A 13,508-nucleotide genomic window follows, 5' to 3' on the forward strand; every position below is an offset into this window, starting at 1 on the left:
TGGACAATGCATCATGAAAAGACAAGAAGTTCCTCAAGCACTTACCAAGTTTCAGGAAAAAGAAATTATTTGGGATAAGTTATAATAAAACCCTGTCCTGAGTAATAGAAATAAGGACATATTTTTGCTCAAATTTTTCTTTTAATTTTAATGTGGTTTTTCCTTTTCTCTATAGCTCCACTTGAAGAAGAAGACTGTACCTCAGTCACAGACCTGCCCAATTCCTTTGATGGACAAGTTACCATAAGTACGTATCTCTTGTATCTCTTTTCATGTTGGTTAAGTTTTTCCATTCTGAGGAAAGTCATCTGGTGTGTTCTCTATGGTTTATATTTGAATAGAATGTTAGTCATTTCCCTAGGGGTAGGGAAGGTTGGCTGTGATTCAGTGTTTCTTCCCCTTTTTCTATGATGGCTTGAAACTCCTCTTTGGTTTACCCCAAAGTACTTTTCCTCAAACTTCAGTCATTTGAAAGCCACTTTCAAATGACTTGGGCCTACCTGTGTACATATAAACTTATCATTTACTTGATATTTTTTATGTAATTGACCCATTCTCTTCTACTTAAAATTAATTTATTTTTTAAAAGAACTTCAAATGAAAACCAATAACACTTGTCATAAATAGAAGATAACCTTAAAAAGCAACTTAACTCTGAAAAAAAATAAACAACATCTTTAACTTCTAGTTGCTGAAGGCTGTGAGCCTGAACCATGCTTTGTCTTGTGCAAAGGAGTTAAGAAGTGTTAGCGATAAGGGCATTCTGGCTCCAAATGGGGATTTTCTATTTGATATAACTGGATTATTGAAAGATAATTATGAAGGGTATAAACTTTCCTGTATGTGTTTCAACATTAATTTACACCACACACATCTCAAATCATCTTGATTTTCCACAGAAGAATGCATATGGTACTTCTGAAAATGGGAATTACCAACCAGAACTTTCAAATTGGTCAACCTATTATGAACCCTGATCTTATTCCTGTAAGGTTCATTTCTTTGGGAAATAGCACAGTGTTGAGGAGGGCTGATTTCTGCTTCCTCAGAGCTAGACCACAGCAGGATGCATGAGCATGGTAGTAGTAGCAGTGGGATGAGAACCTTCCTAGGCCATCCAAATCCAGCCTTCCACTGTTACCTTGCAATGGGAAGGGAGACTTTACACTGATCACAATGACTGCAGCGTGAAATGTGATGTATAAATCAGGCTTGGTTTGAAATTCTTTTTCCTTACCACTTGTGTGATCTTAGAGGAATGACTTTTTACGAGCCTCAGTTTTCTTGAGCCTCAGTTTTCTCCTATGTATAAATGGCATAACATACAAGAATTGTGATGAAACCTGAAAAATATAAAGGGGCTAATGCTTACTTGACTTGTAATAGATGCTCAATAAATGCTTAATTTTCTTGGTTCTCACAGATCTCTTTCAAAGTTCAGATTTGTATGAATGTAGTCATGCTATGGTTTGAATATGTCCCCCAAAAGTTCATGTGTGGGGAAAACTTAATTCCCAAATTCACATGCTAATGGTATTGAAGGTGGGCTTTTGGGATCTGGGGTCCCCATGATGGCATTAGTAGCTTTATAAGAAGAGGAAGAGACTTGAGTTGGCATGCTTGTGCTGTCTCACCATGTGATACACACTTCATATTATGATGGAGCAAGAAGGTCCTCACCAGATGCCAAGCAGATGCTGCTGCCATGCTCTTGGACTTCCAAGCCTCTAGAACCATGAGCCAAATGAACTATCTTTCAAAATAAGTTTCCCAGTCTCAAGTATTTTGTTACAGCAGTAGAAAATAGACTGTGACAGTCAATAATCTTTTCTTACTGTATCTTCATCTGCAGAGAGTATTAAGGTGACTGAGATTTTAAGGTTTTTTAATATTTTATTAATGGTTCCACTTGAACAAGCTAGGTAGGTGGACAAAAGAAATCTTTAGTTCCACCAATGTCATTCAACAGAAAATAATTTCAGCCAAATGCACATGTGTGTAGTGAGTGGCTCATAGGGAAGGGAATACTTTTTAGGGAGGAGAATGAACAAATTCATTTGTGCATTTTCTCTTCTGCTCCATTCTAGTCCTTTGTTTGTTTATACCATAGATTTTGGTCTTTATATGTATCAGTGCTTGTTAAATTTAAGGTTGATTTTCACAGAGGATGGCAGGGGCTCTGTCAATATTTAGAACCACTTATGTCCTAGTTAGGAGTGGGGGTTTGGTTAAACTGACAAAATTCACCCTTAAGAGAGAAAATCTGTTTCTTTATGGGTTACAAATATATCTTCTTTGTAGAGGTTATTTGTCTGATGTTTCAAATCCTTTATGGAAATGGGTGGAATTAACAGCAACAATCTTCTATGTATTTCAGAAGATTATCATTTATTGAGCATCCAATATTTTGAATACTATGCTGAAACTTGAGTTATAATATGTCACATAGGCTTGCAACAACCACATCCATGGGCAATATTCTCACCTTACTAATGAGGAAACTGAGGCTTAGAGGTTCCCTTATACAGAGGTACATGAAACTCAGATTATCAGATAGAGTGATTCCTCAGCACCTCTTCTTTCTCTTCCTCATTTCCGGGGAGTGGGGGAGAATGTACTTTCTCAGAACACAGTTCCTGTATCTCACCACTAGTTAGGTAGCCATTCTTAATACAAAAGAAAATAGTTTCAAAAAAATTGTATCATAATCCAAAGTCTTTCTTCTTCTTCTTCTTCTTCTTTTTTTTTTATTGGCAGTACTGGGGTCTGAACTCAGAGCCTCACGCTTGCTAGGCAGGCCCTCTACACTTCAGCCATTCTGCCAGCCCCCAAAGTCTTTCCAAAATATATCTACTGTGAAGTTCTGAAAGTGCTTCTCTCTCCCCAGCTATTGTCAACCGTGATGGCACCCGCCACAGCAAGAAAGGGGAATACAGAACACACGAGAAAGACATCAACTCCTCCCTTCTTATGGATGAAGATACAAGCAGTGGATCCTCCAGTGAGAGGAGCACTTTGGATGCTTACATCCTCCCCACCCGCTTTCCAACTGCACACCCAAACCCAGACCAAGACAGCATGTACGAGAGTACCACAGCTACCAGTAAGAGAACGAGTCACTGTGATTTCCAATTGCAATTCTTTGGCAAGATGCCTGTGATCTTCCTGAGTGATATGCACTCCAGTGTTGATTTTCTCCTGTCTCTAGACACCTAGACATAGGTGACATCGGGTGGGGAGGAGGTGCCTATTAGTGCTCTGTATGCATTGACTACTCTGCCTATCATTTTTTTCCCCATCTACAATTCTGTTTTTCTTCCCTTGAGGTAAAAAGTACTGTATCAGAAGGATATTTTTTATTTAAAAGAACACCACTTATTCTCTGGTCCCTGAGGATATGGTGATCACTCAAGACTGGTACAGAAACAATTTTCACTTTCACTTGTTTCTTTCTTGTTCTTACTCACCATGGGTAAGATTGTTTTTATAAAATTAGGATTATAGACTATGTATTCCATTCCATGGACTTCTTTTTCCACTCAAGTTTATATTTTTGTGTTTTAACCTGATTTATTCTCAAGTTATTGGTTGTCTAATATTTGATCACATTCATCAACCACAATTTACCAAAACATTCCTTTGTTTTGGGTTTGAGGAAGCATATCTAGAGCTTTCTGATCAAATTAAATCAGCTATATTCCTTCCCATTGGGGAAGGTCCTTGATGCTCATTTGGTGTATGGGGCTTATTCATTATTTGGGCCTGCAAGAGGGGAAAGATGTAAACACTGGCTTTGGGTTTGTGCCACTGGGTTCCTTTGGAAAGTTCCTATATCTCCCTCTAGCCTCCTTCTTTGCTTCCTTGTCTGCATTTCCTCTGTGGTTTGTTTTAAAACAGGTTTCCAGATCTGTGACCCCTCTGTAGAGGATTACTCAAACCCTATTAGGGCAACTAAACCTTGAGTGGATTTCCTAGTATGGTGTGGATTTTCTCTTTTCCTGGCTGCAGCTCCTGAGGGGGTGGAACTCTGGCTTCCAGACAACGTAACTGAAATTTACTGGTTTGCGAATACTCAGGATGGGGCCCTTTCTATTCCTTGTCACCCAGAAGCCAGGGAAACCTCCACAGCACTCTGACTTAATTTAGGACTGCTCAGTCAACAGTGTTTTAAATTTCCGTTAGCAGTTTGATATGGATAGGTTTGGGATTCCACTCATTCCTGACAGTCTTTGAAGCATTTCAAAAACAGCCAATCTGGTCAAACTGTTCAAGTTTTCTCTAGTTATTGGCTCTCTGGGGGTTGTATCTCCTTGTTTGTAAGTCTGGTGGGCAACATGTCTCCAGAAAAGCTTCTGGAAAACAAGCAGGCAGTGCTGCTGGCTATTTGCTGCTTCTTGAGTTCTTTGCACTTCTAAGGCAACCATGTTGAAGGTGCTCATCACTAGGGTGTGCAATTTTGTCAGTAGTTAGCAAACATAGTAATTAGTGGTCTCAGAAGGAAGAAGAACAGGTCTGACCTAAAGTCCCATTCTCCTCCATGGAAGAAAATTCCAACAAAATACATCTTGCATGGATTAGATGAGGTTAACATTCCCCTCGCTAATAGCCTAATAATGCAGTGAGCATTTCACATGTGCTTCAGGAAAAGCAATTAACACATGTTATGACCATCCTTAGCACATCTCCTGCCTAAGTTAGTCAGTTAGCAAATGTATATCGGGGACCTATTATGGACCAGTTCTATCCTATTCAAATGCTTGGGATCCAGTGATAAGTACTGTTAGGAAGTGATGTTGAAGAGAAGTCAGGATGAATGAGATTTTCACTCACTCTGCCCACATTTGGAGGCTTTTCTGTGCCAGACACTGCTCTAGTTACTGGGGTTCAGAGCTGGGCCTGTCTTCATGGTTACAACATATTAGTTCAGAAATCAAGGAAAAGGAGTGTGAGACTTACCTAAAACATAGCCTAGGACTCCAGTAGAGAAAAGAATTATGCTTTCTTGCTATGCAACACTTAACTAAGTTTCTTAAAAAAAAAAAAAAAACAGAATATTCATTTGTTTTGTTTGTAGATAGTATTATTATTATTGCAGTGCTAGGGATCGAACCTAGGATGTTGTATATTCCAGACAAGTGCTTTGTCACTGAGCTATACGCTCAGCCCCACCAAGTTCCTTTTAATAGTTAAGGGAGAGATTAATTGTCCACCAGGATGAGTCCAGGGTTAGACGGAGCATCGTTAAAGTGCCATAGGATTCAATATAGCAGCTCCAAGTAGATTCGTTCATGCAAAGAAGGGTATAAAAATGAACTCAAACCAAACCAAACAAACAAAAAACTCAAGGGAGAAACTTGAACATTGTCTATAATATAATAGAAAGAGTTAACAGTGATAAGTTCTTGAGTAGAATTATATTTTCTAAGTCCAGGGAGGAAATTCCCAAGACCTTATCACTGTTGGTCTAAGAGTTGAGACATAGTGAGAGGAAGTGATTACAAATCCTCCATGGTTCATGCAAGGGTCAGAGATCAAGAGGAGGGCTGGCTGACTACATGGAAGAAGCCTGCCTTTGGCTTGACTCTCCTCCCTTCTTTCAGGGTCCTCAGTGGGTGGCAATAGGGGATACCAGCAAGAACAACCACCTGTGTAGGTTTGGACTTCCCACAGGCTGTTTATTATAAGTGTTATTTTTGGGAGAGCTGTGCTGGAGGAGTGTCATCAGCTCCGTCCTAGTGATGATCTGGAGTTCTCTGGAATCAAGAATCTAAACTCATTCAGGAAGCAGACTCCTGCCTTGGAACACTCTATTTCCTTGTCTTCTGGGTGTCAAATGATATTTTTGTGGCGGGGAGTTCTGGCATGGCCTACTTGGGTGGGGCAAATTGGAAACTGCTGGCTAGGCTGCTTTTTTCATTTTCCCCTCCTTATACAACTCCTTTCAGAAAGACAGAAATAATGCCTATTTTTATCTTTCTCTTGTCTGTTTATTTCCTGTTGCACTATTTTTTTTCCCAGTGTACTGTGGGGTGAGAGTGGCAGGAACTGTGCATGTTTACTAAAGTTTCTGTGGTGAGAATGAATGGGGTGTCTGTGGACTTTCCAGGGGGTGCTCATATTTAATGGATTAATTGTAAGTGAAATTAGCTCCTATCTTTCTGCTCTCTGTTCTGAACTAATGCATCCCTTAGAGCATAGACCACATTGTACCTGCTGTTGGCATTTGGCATGTAGAATGTTAAAATTTTTAACTGGAGCTCATGGACTTTTAATAGGTTCTATTAAGTATTCAAGAACCACCTGAAATAAAATGTGCAAAATTTTGAGAGTGTTTATGTATAGGGTCACTCTTTTGAGGACAAAGGGAATACCTTATATCAGATTTTCAAAGGGGTATATGATTTAAATTTTTTTTTAACCTCAGCTGGTTTAGAAATTTGTACTAATGATTCTTGCCATTCTGTTTCTGTAGGGAAAGATTGTAGACTCAAGTTCAACTTGAAAGTCAAATGACAGAGTTTTAAATTACAAAGTGTTATCATTAATCTTTCTGTAATTTGAGTAGCTAGTTCAATCTTTCTTTAATTTTGGTAGTTTTGTATATTTTCTGGAAACATACTGAATTAGAATTTAAAGTGACCGTTACAGATGGAGACTTCAGAAACCTTTATCTAATTACAACACTTTGAACCCATACCCTTTGAAAAGTTCTTGATCACATATAAAGTTTACTTGAATTTGATGAGTGTGGGTAGAGCTTTGAAGCACCAGCACCAGTTGTTACAAATGACCTTGATACAATGCTAGACAGACCCCAAAAATATGAATCAATATCCACAACTCCACAATGATCCTCCAAAGGTAAATGAATGAAAGAAACTTTGTGCTATGCTGTGTTGAAGACCTTCTGTTCATGGCAGAGTTACCCAATCAAGAAAGTAGCAAATTTCAGGCTAGGGTGTGTGGCTCAAGTGGTAGAGCACCAGCTTTGTAAGTTCAAGATCCAGAGTTTAAACCTGAGAATTGCCCAAAAACCCCACAAAAGTAGCAAATCTCCTTTAATTGAAGAATTAAGTTCCTGCTTGACTTTGTTCTGATCATGATTTCAGGTGGTTCAGTTTAAAGACTGAGAATTATTGGATTGATATGCATACAAATTTGCATTTATGATATAGTCTCAAGATTTTGGGAGATGTTAGGAGGTTGGAAAGATAAAACTAGAGACCTCCATTTCTCTTTGCTAATCTTCTTCCTATAACAAATACAGATACTATACACAGAATGAAGACTATAGGTTTTATAGAGGGAATCTTACTAAATGATATTTTCATAATTGATCCAGTTACCTCAACTGTGCACTCAAACAGCCATGCAGCAGCTCAGGAGCAAAGTAATTGGATGTGGTTTTGGTTTGGTAATTCACAACCTAAGACTCAGGATCTCCCAACAACAGCAATCACAGGTAAACTATTATGTCTTTTGCTTATCCTTTGTCCAGAATGCCAGGTCTTTTAGTGTCGAGGAGGATGTCTGTTAGCACACCAAAGTTTCCTATGGATGCTCCTCAGTCTCCTTAGTGAGGGCAGGGTCTGGTATCGTTTTGCCTATCATCATGGCCTGTGGGTCTGGGGGTATGATAAAATACTCCTAAATGCCCTGTTTTCCTTTTGGCAACAAGGACATAGAATCAGAATTGCTTTCCCTTCAGAGCTTACACAAGGAGATACATTCAGATGTTCTCTGGAAAGATGTCTATTAGAAGATGCACACTTCTGTTTTCTGCTGATTGAATTATCACAGTCAGTAATAAAAGCAGGAAATGCTGACTTACATATAAAAAGTGTAGGCCCTGGACACTTGTTTGGCTCTTAAAATGTTTCCTATAAGTTACAGGAAATGACCTGCTGATCTACGTCAAAGTCTAGATCGTTAACAAGCTTCTGGATATTTAGTTCTTATCTCTAAATTCCTGCTAAGTATTTTGAATTGAGGGCTTTGGTATGTGGAGAAGATTCAGTCCATAATAATTGGAGATGACAAACATCTTAATTTATTAACTTTCATTGATGGATGACATGGCTATATTTCAAAATAAATAAGCTTCTTTTTCTGCTGAGAGGAGTAATTAATATGGAAAAATGGTCCTTTACATTTGCTTATCTTTAAGACATTGAATAAACTATATTCTATCCTTACAAGTAATCGTATAAGGAAAACAGTGTTGATATCATGTATGATGGCTGTGTCTTAGGTTAAAATCATGCTGAAGTGGGAGGGGGGAGAGAGTATAGAATAAAGAAAATGCTGATTTTAAATGCTTATGTTTATCTTCATAGGACAAATGTGTGAAGGAAAAGATCTTTGGGCCTATTACTTCTTGGATCATTTCTGTGCTTTCTTGATAGCTGCAAAAAATGTCTCTCACTTCTGTATTTGGAAGTTTAATGATGGTTTCAGCTTTTCTGCTTGAACTTGCCCTTGCTTTTTGTCTGCTATTATCTAATATTCTTCTGGTGTACATCACGGTGGTAGAAATGGCAGTCTTCCGAAGTTTCTTAATCAAGAGTCTTGATTCTGGTCTTAATAGTGGGATCATCTCTGTTTGTCTTTCCTGGTTTATTATACTATTTTCAAAAAATGGGACTCAAATGGACTGTTCTGCTTTGCACAATTTGGTGGTGATAGAAAAATGACCAGGGAAAGTTTACTAGGGGATTTGGAGTCTAAATGGAGAAAAGTGAAAAGGTATTTTCTTTAATCTTCTACTTTATGTGTCATTCTTCCCTGTGTTTGGGTTTCCTGGGATTATCTGTCTGTGACTTCCGGCAGAAATATCATACACTAATTTTCTCGGATGATGATATTTGTTGACCAACATGGATTGTATAGAAGGTTAAAGGGCTAGGACTCTAAAAAGCTGAGTTTTAGAATCATGAATGCTCAGATTTGGAGGATCTTAAGTGGGGGAGTTCAATAAACCCTTCTAATCATTTGATCTCTTACACAGCTTTCCTGCCAAAAGATCTCCAGATAGTGGGGGGTATATTTTATGAAGAAGTTAATTACTGGACCATTCAGATTATTCCTTTTTTAAATCTAGCATTTGAAAGAACATCCATAGTTCTGAAATACTCATCACAGGTCCTAGTTTGGCCTCATAGGAGAGGAGACAAAAATTTCATCACTCTTTTACATTACAGACTCAAAATTCAAAGACAACGCTCACAGCCTCCTTGAGGCCTTTCTGTGCTAATCAGCCTTCAGACTTCAAACACATCAGAAGCTCTGTCCAGCACAAATTTTTCATCTTTAAGATGAGAAGCTTAAACCACATGACATTTAAGGTCCTTCCATCTCTGACATTTTATGAATTCTAGTTTGGGCCTTTGAAAGAAATGGGAGCTTTTCTTTTTCTTTCCACCATCTATATTGGGTAAAGATGATTCTCTCGAGTTATAAAAGAGTGAAAGCATTTACAATGCTATTTCTTAGGAACTGATAATTAACCTTTCAACAATCAATTCAATCATGGTTACAACAGCCTTGATGACCACTATTGGTACCACTCCTGAAACAGCAACCAAGAGGCAACAAGCCCAGCCCTGGCTTTCATGGTTGTTTCAACCATTAGAGTCCAAGAATCATCTTCCCACAACAACAAAAATGGCTGGTAATGAGTTCTATTATCTCATATGTTTTCTTGACAGTCTTTAATAATTTGCACTAACCTAAAAGTCTAAAGTCCACTCTGGTCTCACAAATATTTGTGATGATTTAGAAAGGACTGTGAACTTTGAGATCAATATGCTTGATTTTACAACTTTAATATTCAGTTTTCTTTTTCCTATTCTATTGAATTTATATAGCCAGGAGGAGGGTAATTTGGAAACCAAAATGGAGGCAGGTCTTTCTTGACAACAGAACAAACTTTCAAGTCTGAAAGAGTATTCATGCATATTCTAAATTTACCAAAGTCATAAGAAAAAAAACTCTTGACTTTTTAAGAGAAAACAAAGGAGCATAGCTAGAGCTAACAATATTTTAAAACCTTTCATCAATGGAATTATTCTTGGGATGGACACTAATAGTCCATCTTATGGTCATTCCATAAGATAGCCTGAATCTCATTTGAAAGTTAGAAAACCCCTTTTTAGAAAAGAAGCATCTTCTGCAGTAACCTCTGAGAAGAGGTTAAAAGTTTCCATCTCCTCTTCTATGATTGCATCAAAAGTGTCAAAATCTGAACTTCAGCCAATTTTCATGAAGTGTTTGTGGTAATTGCAGCTTTGATTCCATTTTTACTGAAGCTAAAGAAGATTTAAAAACGAATGAGCAAATTCTGAATGCCATGGAGGATTTTAGAAATGATGAATATAGGTTAGATTTCAAGGTTTTTCTGAAGGTGTCTTGACAAAACAAATAGGGACACATGAAACCTTTTATTCTATTCTTGACATCCTACGCCTAATGAGCTAATAAGAAATATATCTGAAAACATGGGGGAGCGTTGATTAATTTTGTTTTTTTTGTTTGTTTGTTTTGCTTTGCTTTTACTTCTTTGGTTAGGCTATGTAGCTTCCTTAAAGAGAATGTTCAGTTGTAAATTGTTTTGAGATTTATATACTACCTGCAGAGTCAAGGACATAAAAACTTGATGTGTACGAGTCAACTCTCTCATTTTCTTCTTAAAAATCTTGGGATGTCCATTATACTTCCTGTCCCTGACTTCCTTCCTTTGTCAAATGAGTTGGTTAGGTCAAGTACTAATGCAAGTCACCACAACAGGTACGGAGTCAAATACCATCTCAACAGGCTGGGAGCCCAATGAAGAAAATGAAGACGAAAGAGACAAACACATCAGTTTTTCTGGATCAGGCATTGATGATGATGAAGATTTTATCGCCAGTACCAGTAAGAATAATCGATTACAGTAGAACCATTTATGAAAGGTGTAGTGATCGATCTAAGTGACACCTAACAGTAACTATCTTGGGAATAATTAGTGGGGAAAATGACTGGGCCTATACCTATATCTTTAGTTATTTACCTGGAAGAGATAGTGGAAGAAGACATAAAAAATTTTGAACAAGAGACAAAACATTTGAAAGAAAAATCTCCTAAGATTTTAAATGTCTTCTGTTCTTTCTGTTTTGTTTATCTGCTACTTTAGAGTCTCTTTGAATTATCAAGTGTTGTCAGAGAAATGAATAGTAAAACATTACAGCAAATCTTCGTGTGTACCTGCTGTGCTAGGGAACACAAAGATTAAAAAAGCCTGAGCCTTCAAGAGGCTCATAGACTGGTGGAGAAATAGACTTGGAGAATGTGATTAGGAGGGTATTCATTCAAAGGTGTAGATGACCCTCAATGAAGGCTAAGAAGGCCCTAGAAGGATTTTAAAGATGAGACAAAGAGCTCAATAATTCTCTTAATTAACCTGGTTGAGTTCAAAGGAACAAACCCAGAGTTTTAACAAGCATGCTAGGCACCAATATAACAGAGACAGTTTGAAAAGAAGAAAGAGTAAATACCAGTTCACCTTTAGTAAGGCAGTGCTAATTGTAGTGCTATGTAGTGAGCCCACTACGTATTGTATCCAAATTAGTGACCATTATAACCTTTGTAGAATAAAGAGATGAAAATTGATCTGAAAATATCCCTTAATAATTTAAAAACATACAGAGGTTGATCTAAGATTCTGCCAATGACTCAGTTTCCTAACATACCTCTAATGATCTCAGATCCTGAATCTGACTGAATCACAGCTCAGTGTTTCCTTAGAGAAAAAGATTTTGGGGTGCTACATGAGTTATCTCAGGTTACAGCAGTTCTGTCCATCCCACTGAAACCTGGGAATTTCATCCCCAAATGAACAGCACCTGGGAAAGTAGCGATCTAAAAAGAAAATAATAGTTAATGTCTTGAAAGCATCAGAGTATATGGCATTGATACAGCAAAACTCAAGTTAAACTTGAATGTTTGTATACAAAATTTTAAGTGGTACAGTCCTTGGACTGGGTACCTCTGCAGAGCTTGGTCTATACTCTTTTTAGTAACTTCAGGAGGAAAACCAAAGAACCAAGAACACTAGAGCTGTCCTATCTACATGTCCTCCTGAGTTCAAGATGTGGCCCAGCCTTGAAGGTCTGCCTACCAGTGAAGAGGTGGTCTTGATACTTGAGAAACTCCTTTGTGTGGCAACCTCAAAAGACCAACTTGCAAATGAGTTGTATGGTCAGGCGCCAGGGAGAAACTTCCTGCTATTTTTTATCTCTGTGGCATAGTTTCCAATTTCGGTTCATATTTTGGCTGAGTGCCTATGCGTATGATTCAACAGGATGCCCTCTTTCTTCTAGAGGGGTGGGCTAGCTACCACTTTTCCATGCTAATTAAGAATGTGGTCAATGATTCTAGACTTGATTTTCTTCATTTACAAAATAGTTTTCTATTATTTGGATGTCAAAATTAAGTTTGAAAGCAGATGGATTTGCAAATAATCTTTTCACAAAAGACATTGGTTCAAGCTTTGTTACGATCCTTTGGTAAGATGCACATCTTATTCTAGTCTTCACATTTTGAGAGATGATATCAGGGCATTGGTGGATGTATACCTCACTTTTTTCCTTCTGTGCATTATTCTGGTGGTGGTTTGTTATCTTTGGCCTTTTTTTTTTTCCTACTGACTGTGTCCATCCTGTTTTTCTTTCATTGGCTATGAATGGCTTGCTCATGACATGTTTTGTATTTGACAAGAATACCATAGGTGTTTGATAAGTATTCAAGAATGTATAGCTCAACCAGATGGCTCTTCTAGGTGCAGATTCTTTCTCAAAACCATTTGTAGCAAATCTCTGGCTGTTCAGGCTGTTTCTTTCTCTAACAAAATAGCTATCAATACAGTATAACTTTCAGTACTTGAACCCTTTGGCCTGAGGATCTATAGATAGAATGCTTTGCAGTGCTATGAATGCCTGGGGCTTTCAGGTTTAGAGGGCCCGCTACAGTCTGCATGGATGGGCAAAGCTCTGACGTCTTTGGTTATCCTTGGTGGAGGGCTGGTGTTTTCAAAGCTGTTCTTCCTGCTGCCACAGCCTCTTTGGTTACTTTCTCCAGAAGATCTCATGTTCTGAACCCCAACATATCCTCGACAGAATGCAAAGGACAGTGAGATGCTTCACAATGTGGTGATTCAAGCTGAAGAGGCTCTCTCCTTTCCTTCTGCTTCAACACAGCCATCTATACAACCTCGTATAGATGACTCATTGTATAGACTACAGAAGGGAGAAATGTGCAAAAGCAGTGGTGAAGAAAAGAAATGACACTTTCCTAATTGCTTCAATCATCATTATCACACTTTCAGTCATTCCAAGGGTTTCTGACCACACAAAACAGAACCAGGATTGGAACCAGTGGAGACCAAGCCATTCAAATCCAGAAGTACTACTTCAAACAGCGACAAGGATGACTGGTAATGGGTTCTGCACATTTAATTAAAGATATTTTTCCCT

The 13,508-nt window shown here is 38.1% G+C and overlaps 1 protein-coding gene across 13 annotated transcripts in view; it reads left to right on the forward strand.

Moving 5' to 3' along the window:
* Positions 1-13,508, forward strand: part of Cd44 (CD44 molecule (IN blood group)) — an 83,427-nt gene that overhangs the window by 41,689 nt on the left and 28,230 nt on the right. For 7 of the 13 annotated variants that reach the window (XM_020184493.2, XM_074044445.1, XM_074044448.1 and 4 more), the window contains exons 4-5: positions 176-247; positions 2,888-3,103. In XM_020184493.2, coding sequence (XP_020040082.1) covers positions 176-247; positions 2,888-3,103 — 288 coding nt within the window. Of the gene's footprint in view, positions 1-175; positions 248-2,887; positions 3,104-7,342; positions 7,463-9,541; positions 9,671-10,785; positions 10,912-13,360; positions 13,469-13,508 lie in introns of all 13 variants that reach the window. The other 6 variants (XM_074044406.1, XM_020184499.2, XM_074044413.1 and 3 more) reach the window with 5 other exon arrangements.

Source organism: Castor canadensis, chromosome 1 (genome assembly GCF_047511655.1).
Source record: "Castor canadensis chromosome 1, mCasCan1.hap1v2, whole genome shotgun sequence".
Taxonomy (NCBI): Eukaryota; Metazoa; Chordata; class Mammalia; order Rodentia; family Castoridae; genus Castor; species Castor canadensis.